We start from the raw sequence: 9729 nt of genomic DNA, 5'->3' as shown, positions 1-9729 counted from the left end.
AAGGACACGTGCACACGAACGTTCATTGCAGCACTGTTTACAATAGCAAAGACCTGGAACCAACCCAAATGCCCATCGATGATAGACTGGACAGGGAAAATGTGGCGCATATACACCATGGAATATTATGCAGCCATCAAAAACGATGAGTTTGTGTCCTTTGCAGGGACATGGATGAACCTGGAAACCATCATTCTCAGTAAACTGACAGAAGAGCAGAAGATCCAACACCGCATGTTCTCACTCATAGGCAGGTGTTGAACAATGAGAACACATGGACACAGGGAGGGAAGCACTACACACTGGGGTCTGTTGGGGGAAACAGGGGAGGGATGGTGAGGGGTGGGGAGTTGGGGAGAGATAGCAAGGGGAGAGATGCCAGATGTAGGTGATGGGGAGGAAGGCAGCAAATCACACTGCCACGTATGTACCTATGCAACAATCTTGCATGTTCTTCACATGTACCCCAAAACCTAAAATGCAATAAAATAAATAAATGGAATTTAAAAATAAATAAATAAAAATAAAAAGTAGCCAGGCATGCTGGTGGGCGCCTGTAAACCCAGCTACTCGGAGGCTAAGGCAGGAGAATTGCTTGAATCCAAAAGGCAGAGCCTGCAGTGAGCCAACATCACGCCACTGCCCTCCAGCTTGGATGACAGAGCAAGCCTTCGTCTCAAAAACAAAAAATAAACAAGCAAACAAAAAAGTCTGTACTCTTCAGTTTTTTCCTAGTTTGTAGATATTAAGGTATTTCAAGGTGGGAGGATAGCCTAGGCAAGAGATCCCATCCTATAAAAAAATTTTATGGCTGGGCGCAGTGGCTCACACCTGTAATCCCAGCACTTTGGGAGGCGAAGGTGGGTGGATCACCTGAGGTCAGGAGTTTGAGACCAGCCTGACCAACATGGTGAAACCTCATCTCTATTAAAATACAAAAATTAGCCGGGTCCAGGTATGGCAGCGTGCGCCTGTAGTTCCAACCACTTGGGAGGCTGAGACAGGAGAACTGCTTGAGACCAGGAGGCAGAGGCTACAGTGAGCCAAGATTGTGCCACTGCACTCCAGCCTGGGCAACAGAGTAAGACTCCATCTCAAAAAAGAAAAAAAATGTAACAATTAGTTGTGTGTGGTGGCACACGTCTTTTAGTCCCAGCTATTTAGCAGGCTGAGGTGAGAGGATCACTTGAACTGGGAGATTGAGGCTGCAGTGAACTGTGATCATGCCACTGCACTCCAGCCTGAGTAATAGAGTGAGACCCTACCTTAAAAACAAAACAAAACAAACAAACAAAAAAAAAGTACTGACATTTTGGTCTTTGTCCGTGGCAGGTTATATGATCCTCTGTTGAAGCAAGAAGACAAACTGTATAGTAGAGAAAGAAGTGGGAAGGATCTGTGCAGAGGAAGCCTGAGAAAATGATGAGCAGATAAAGAGGCATCAAAACTTGGGAGGCAAGTTGATCCATCTCCAGTAAAGACTGAGGAAAAGAGCAAGAAAAGACTGAGGAAAAGAAGGACAAATACTTCCTCTGCTCTCAGACCTTCTTTCTTTGAAGGCCACCCCTTTTTGAAGTTTGGAGTTTGAAACACAACCTGGACTGAAGTCATGAGGGAGGTTGTGTAAGAAAGAATCATCAAGGGAATTAGTTGGGAACTTCTCTGCCACAGCTTACTTCTTATGGTATTAACCCCCTTTCAGTGTAAATGCCTTTGGTTTAAAACGTTTGTGCCTCATCTGATACCAGAGTGTTCATACTGGAGAGAAACCCTATGAATTTTCTGAACGTGGGGGATCCTTTACTCACATGTCACATCTCATTGAACGTAGAAGTCATGCTGAAGAGAAACCCTGTGCTTCTAAGGAATATTGACAAGCCCTTAGCTAGATGACAAATCTCATTGAGAAGCAGAAGATTCATGAGAAACCAGTGAAGGTGAAAGTAGCAATACTTCATTGAATATTAGAAAATTTTTCTGGAGAGAGAGCATTGAATGTACTGAGTATGATAAAAACTTCCTCTCAAACCTTATCCCTTGATATGCATTTGGGTGATCATACACAGAGAAGCCTTATAAATGTAATAGATGTGGAAATCTCTTAAGTCAAAAGTAAATTCTCATTCATCAAACAATTTCTACTGGAAAGAAACTTTGTAAATGTGGGCAAGTTTCCATTCAGATGTCATAGCTCAGCCAGCAGAGAATTTACAGTGGGGAAAACCCCTTTGCCTGTAAGGTATGTGGGAAAGTCTTCAGCCACAAGTCAAACCTCACCGAGCATGAGCATTTTCATACGAGAGAGAAACCTTTTGAATGTAATGAGTGTGGCAAAGCCTTTAGCCAGAAGCAGTATGTCATTAAACATCAGAACACCCATACCGGTGAGAAGCTTTTTGAATGTAATGAATGTGGGAAATCCTTTAGCCAGGAGGAAAACCTCCTTACGCACCAGAAAATTCACACTGGAGAAAAACCTTCTGAGTGTAAAGATTGCGGGAAAGCTTTCATTCAGAAGTCAAACCTCATCAGACACCAGAGAACTCACACGGGAGAGAAGCCCTTTGTATGTAAGGAGTGTGGAAAAACCTTTAGTGGCAAATCCAACCTTACTGAGCATGAGAAAATCCATATTGGAGAGAAGCCTTTTAAATGTAGTGAATGTGGAACAGCCTTTGGCCAGAAGAATTACCTCATAAAACATCAGAACATTCACACTGGAGAGAAACCCTATGAATGTAACGAATGTGGAAAGGCCTTCTCTCAGCGAACATCACTTATTGTACATGTGAGAATCCATTCGGGCGATAAACCTTACGAATGCAATGTGTGTGGAAAGGCCTTCTCTCAGAGCTCATCTCTCACTGTGCATGTGAGAAGGCATACAGGTGAGAAGCCCTATGGTTGTAACGAATGTGGGAAAGCTTTCTCTCAGTTCTCAACCCTTGCTCTGCACTTGAGAATACACACAGGTAAGAAGCCTTATCAGTGCAGCGAATGTGGGAAAGCTTTCAGCCAGATGTCCCACCACATTAGACACCAGAAAATTCATACTCACTAAAAACCCTATGAATACCTAGAAAGTGGGAAAGCTTTCATTAGAAATGGGCACCTCATCATGCATCAGAAATAATCCACCTGAAGCAAAGCACCACGAATGAGGTTAACTTTAAAGTTCTAAAAAACTTAAGGGACACCAGAAAATTTGTACTGAAGAGAAAGACATGCATATGATAAAAAGCCTATGTCCAGCAAAGACACATGCAGCAGTGATCATGCTGAAAGTTTAGGCACAGTTTCACAACAAATGGGAACAGAAAATGGATGTCTGTTTTTTACTGCTGCCACCACAGATCTGGAGATATTTGCCAGTAACAAAAAAGTTGTAAATATTGGAAAGGAACAGACAAAAATAGATGACATGGTCATCTACAAATAATATTAAGACTCCTGTGGTATTAAATGAACAAAGCAGAAGAGATTTCAGAAAAAGACCTATGCATTTATTAGAATTTGGAATATGATACAAGCGGCATCAGGAAGTGAGGAAATAATGGAACTATTTTTTTAAGTGGAGGTAATTTGTTCTCCAAGGGAGAAAAATAGACCATGAACTATACGCAAAAGTAAATCCAGAGATTAAAAACAGAAATATGAAAAGCTGTATACTACATGCAATATGACCTTGGGAACAGGGAAACATTCCTTTTGACAACTTCAGAAATACTTAGCAGTTCTACTTGTGACTATGAATGCTCAGGAAATACGTACTAGGATATTTACTGTGGCTTGATTTGTAGTAGCCAAAAATTAGAAACAACTGAGAATGCCCATGAGGAACTCTGGGAAATTCTTAATGTAATACTATATATCTGTAACATGCAACCAATGAAATCCACATGTATTCCCAGAAAGATCCCAGAAGTGTTGAGGGGGGATCAAGTTGCAGAAGGATGCAGGTAGTACAATGACTTATACAAATTTACAGACAAATGTAAATTTGAATGAAAAGTTCCCTCACAATACTCAGTACTGTCTATTGGTAATGGATGCATATATGTATGTACATGTTGTTGAAATGGGTTGGAAGGATACAGACCAAACTCTTGATATTGGTCACCTGTGAAGAGTGGAGAAGGGAAAGTAATGAGTATGGGAGGTGGGGTGGGTATCGGTTAAAGGGGACTTGAGCTTTTTATATAAACATCCACTTCTCTTTAAAAGGACTTTAAGTAAATATAAGAAGATTCTCATTGATTCTGGATTGTGGTGTATGGATATCTTGTCTTATTTTTTGTACTTTTCTGTATTTTTAAAATTTCTCAATAGGAATGGGAGTGAGGATGGAAATGCTGTGTCTGTAGAAGTCATGTTTTACTGGATTCATTTCCAATCAAATACTAAACATTTTATAAAAAATATTTCTAAAATTTTATCATGGATGAGTGGATGGACTTGCTCTCTATGTAATATGAAATTAATCTATTTTATTAAAATTTAAAAGAACAGCAAAAAAAAAAAAAGTACTGATTACGTGAACTGGAGCTACATTAAACATTCCTAGCACTCTGGGTACCTTAATTTTTTTATGTTTACTCATTCAAGTTAGATTTTTAATCAATCAAAATACCTCCTCTTTTCCAATTTATCTCCCTGTGACTTAAAATGTAATTTTAAAATAATAATGTATACTACAATATATTTAAAATCATTTTACGCATTAAGTTCCATGTTATTTCAACATTTAAATTAACTACTCAAAGGAGGTAGTGATCAAATGACAAATCTAAGGAAGTAACAGATGTGAAATAAAGTATCATAATATGTTATAAAACTAGAAGTATGAAAACAATTATCATTACAAGACAGACTCACTATTTGAGAAAGGGGTTGTAATAATACCAGGAATATTTTCCATAATAAAATTTATTATGATAAAAAGGTTCTTTGGCAAAAATGAATGAATTTATTCTTTAATACTTTGTATAAATACAATGCTGCTATGATTTTGGTATGATTTGTCTCCACCAAAACTTATATGGAAATTTGATCTCCAATGTGACAATGTTTGGAGGTGGGACTTAGTGAGATGTGTCGGTCACAGAGGTGAATCCCTCACAAATAGATCAATGCCCTCGAATGCTCTCCTGCTGGGGTGAGCAGAGTTAAAAGAGTCTGGCTTTTTGGTTTCTCTCTCTTGCTTCCTCCCTTACCACATGGTCTCTCTGCATATGAGCTCACTCCGTTTCTGCTTTTATACATAAGGTGAAGCAATGTGAGACCCTTACCAGATGCAGATGCCAGCCCACAGAACCATAAGCCAAATAAACTTCTTTTCTATAACAATTACCAACCTCAGGTATCGTATTACAGCAACACAAAATATACTAAGATGCTTCTAACAATTCACCAAAATGGTCAAGTTATATACTTACTATAATCAACTGTTTTTCATCAGTTTTCTCTGCTTCTTTTAGTTTCAAGTCCTTTGGAATTGTTATCTCCAAATGGGAATTACACTTAGGCAAAGAATTATTTCGTGGTGTCTCCCTTAAAAAAAAGTAAAATTATTAAATGTTACAGATCCAAATCATTTCAAATAACTGGAGGGGAAAAATAACTTATTTTCTACACAATACTGATAAATTTCAACTTCAAGAGAGGGAGAAAAATCTTTTACTAATTTCCAGTAAAAAAATAAAAACTGCAACACTGTATCTGAATATGCTTTTAAGTTTTATAGTTTTAGCTATCTAAGTCATTCCAGTTTGTACTAAATACTGTTTGTTAATCTGAAAGACAAAATAAGTCAGATCTATTTAATTCTGACATTAAAAAGAAAACAAAAAGCTTTTTTTTGAGACAAGAGTCTGTCACACAGTTGGAGTACAGTATTGCAATCTCAGCTCACTGCAACCTCCCCCTCCCAGGTTAAAATAATTCTCATGCCTCAGCCTCTGGGACTACAGGCATGTGCCATCATACCCAGCTAATTTTTGTATTTTTAGTAGAGATGGGGTTTCACCATGTTGGCCAGGTTGGTCTCGAACTCTTGACCTCAAGTGATCCATCAGCCACAGCCTCCCAAAGTGCTGGAATTACAGGCGTGAGCCACTACACCCGGCCAAACAAAAAGCTTTTAATCTTACTTAAAACACTCTTACATGTTGCTAATACCCAGTATTTCTAGAAGTCTAGGCAAAAGGGCATTCTCAAATACTGTTGAGACAGGCCCAAACACTTTGGAGGAAAAGTTTAACAATGCAGGATAAGTTCTATAGCTATGAGATACAGACACACAAGCGAGCAAAGATATATGTATTTATCATAGGAATTTTTTTTTTTTCTGGATAGAAATACAGTAGAAATATCCAAAATGTGCATAGGAATAGAGCTGTTATACCACGGAAAAGTCACACGATGAAATCTAATGCAGAATTTAGAAGAATAAGGTAGCTGCCAGATATTGTGGCTCACACCTGTAATCCCAGAGATTTGAGAGGCCAAGGTGGGAGAATCACTTGAGGCCAGGAGTTCAAAGTCAGCATGGGCAGCATAGCAAGACCTTGTCTCTTAAAAAAGAATTTTTAAAAATTATCCAGGTATAGTGCCACACACCGATAGTCCTAGCTACATAGGAAGCTGAGGCAGAAGAATCACTTGAACCCAGGAGTTCAAGGGTGCTGTGACTGTGCCACTGCACTCCAGCCTGGGTAAGTGAGAAAGACCCCAACTCTAAAAAGAATGAGGTAGTAAGGTAGAAAAGATGTCACTAGTAAACAGTATTATAGGCATAGAAAAACTTGTAATGAAAAGAGAATCTGTAGGTAAACTGAGGGTTACTAGCATAACTTTTTAAGGAAGAATCCCCTGAACTCAAAACTTGTAAGCAAAAATCCTTAAGTTCAAAAATTTAATTAACACCTTACCTGCTATCACTGCTTTTAGATGTCTGGTTATCGAGAATACTGTGCTGTTGGGGAGCTGAACCTGTAATTTAATCAAGAAGGTGGGTTATGTATTAAGTTTTATATTAGGTTTCTAATGGTTAAAATCATTACACATAAAGAAAAAAAAAACTTTCAATCCATTAAATGATTTATTTTTAATAAAGACGATCTGATACAATTAGGACCCTCCTTCCTAGATACTGTTCTTCAGAGAAAAGGCAGAAAGGCTGTCCCATACTCAGATTACAAAGCTGCAAAGAGATCTAATGGTAGATTAGTTTAGCTCTAACCAACAATTATTAGGACTGAATATTAAGGAAACTTTCAATGCCTACGTAATTATAGAATCTCTAAGTAAAAATAAATGAAAACATTTTGTGTTTTTTTTTAAAAAAAGATGGTCTCTGGAATTTTAATTAGAATGATAAATAAAGGCAATAACCAACTCATCCTATTTTCTAATGAATATTTATACCACACTCTCTCTTCCCTCACTAAGAGAAATAGTTAAATCACAGGCAATGGCAGCAATTATCTGAACTCAATATTTTGCTCCATGTATACCTTACCTTCAGCCAAGCAACAATAGGAATTAGAGATTTCTTTTCTATATCCTCTGGTGTCTCATCCAATATAAGTAAGCAAATCCTCATCCAACGCTTCAAATAATTTTTTTTTCTTTAGGTTTTTTGAGACAGAATCTCGCTCTGTCACCCAGGCTGGAATGTAGTGGCGCAATCTTGGCTCAATGCAACCTCCACCTCCCAGGTTCAAGCAATTCTCCTAACTCAGCTTCTCAAGCAGCTGAGATTACAGGCGTGCACCACCATGCCTGGCTACTTATTTTTTGTATTTTTAAGTAAGCAGAAACGGGGAATCTCACTATTTTGGTAAGGGCTGGTCTCGAACTCCAAGCCTTAAGTGATCCATCCCCCTAGGCCTCCCAAAGTGCTCGGATTACAGGAGTGAGCCACCTCGCCTGGCCCAAATAATACATTTATTAAAAAGGTTCACAAGATTCCAAAACTAAAGCTCTTATAGAAGCATACAATTTGCAGCATTTATTAAATCCTTAATTTAGAGATAGGATCATTGAGATGGAAAACTGAGTAGATAAGGAAGTAAATAAGGGTTAAAGATAAGAACCTGAAATGGTAAAACACAAATAATAAAGTACTTAAGAAATAAGCTGCTACCACTATTTTATGCACTTCATTAAGGAACACTTCTCAACTCGGTAAGTCACAAACAAAAGAAAAGTTTAAAAAACAAAAGAACGTTTGGTAGGGAGTTAAAGGGTAGTACTTTAAACAAACCAATCAATAGAAGTAATTCTGAAAGAATGGATGATCATCATCATAATCACATTTGAAAAATATAGCAATGGTTAAAAAGAATGTAACAAGCCTATTTGGTATATGACAACATTTTCTGTAATACTGACAAAAATATCACTGAAGACTATGAAATTCAAATAATATTTCCAAAGTATTACCTGGAAATTTATTCTCTCCTGTTTCAATTTTTGCTTGACTGAGCAGAGTTGAAACAGCAGTAACATTTTCCACTGGGTTGTTTTCTAGCTTGGATTCCAAACACTGGCTGAAATTCTGAACACATATAATTCAAAAATTTTATACCAACTTTGGGTTTTATCTATATAAACTTACAGTAAATTTTAGCATACCAAAAAATTTAAGATTTTATTTGTAGTAGTTTGTACAGACATGAAGTCTCCCCATGATCTTGCCACAAGCTACCCTCTCGGCATCAGGGCCCATTATTACGCTTCAGCCTAAATTTAAAAACAAGCAGGGTACAGCAGTGCATGCCTGTTGTCCCGGCTACTGAGAAAGGTCACTAAAGGGGGAGGATCCCTTAAGCCCAGGGGTTTGAAATCAGCCTGGACAACATAGTGAGACCCCATCTCAAAAAAAGGAAATACCTCTCTCACAGATATATTCAATAATTTCCTGGCTCTATACCCTTTTTCTGAGTTTTGTCTGTCTAGACTATAATGTCCAATATGGTCATCACTGCCACATCTAACTAGTGAGCACTTAAAACGTGGTATCATTTGAGATGTGTCGAAAGCATAAATCACATCAGATTTTGCAAACCTAAGCATCTGGCCAGGCACAGTGGCTCACACCTGTAATCCCAGCACTTTGAAAGGCCAAGGCGGGTGGATCACTTGAGATCAGGAGTTCAAGACGGCCGGACCAACATGGTAAAAACTCTTCTCTATTAAAAATACAAAAATTAGCCAGCTGTGGTGGCAGGCACCTGTGATCTTAGCTACTTAGGAGGCTGAGGCAGGAGAATCACTTGAACCTGTGAGGCGGAGGTTGCAGTGAGCCAGGATAGCACCACTGCATTCCAGCTGACTCACACCTATAATCCCAATACTTTGAGAGTCCAAGATGGGTGAATCACAGTCAGGAGTTCGAGACCAGCGTGGCCAACAAGGTGAAACCCTGACTCTACTAAAAATACACAAAATTAGCTGGGCATGGTGGTGGGCACCTGCAATTCCAGCTGCTCAGGAGGCTGAGGCAGGAGAGCTGCTTGAACCCAGGAGGCAGAGGTTGCAGTGAGCTGAGATTGCGCCACTGCACTCTAGCCCCAGCAACAGTGCGAGACTGTCTCAAAAAAAAAGATAATCCCAGCACTTTGAGAGGCCGAGGTGGGTGGATCACGAGGTCAAGAGATCGAGACCATCCTGGTCAACATGGTAAAACCCCGTCTCTACTAAAAATACAAAAAATCAGCTGGGCAT

General features: G+C 38.8%; 1 protein-coding gene across 1 annotated transcript in view; it reads right to left on the bottom strand.

Annotated features, from left to right (window-relative positions):
• Positions 1–9729, bottom strand: part of ESCO1 (establishment of sister chromatid cohesion N-acetyltransferase 1) — a 75727-nt gene that overhangs the window by 36974 nt on the left and 29024 nt on the right. The window contains 3 exon segments of the mRNA XM_017498870.2: positions 5436–5550; positions 6930–6990; positions 8446–8560. Coding sequence (XP_017354359.1) covers positions 5436–5550; positions 6930–6990; positions 8446–8560 — 291 coding nt within the window.

Source organism: Cebus imitator, unplaced genomic scaffold (assembly GCF_001604975.1).
Source record: "Cebus imitator isolate Cc_AM_T3 unplaced genomic scaffold, Cebus_imitator-1.0 Scaffold12, whole genome shotgun sequence".
Taxonomy (NCBI): domain Eukaryota; kingdom Metazoa; phylum Chordata; class Mammalia; order Primates; family Cebidae; genus Cebus; species Cebus imitator.
The sequence above is the reverse complement of the archived record's forward strand: the minus strand, read 5'-3'. Positions and strand labels throughout refer to the sequence as shown.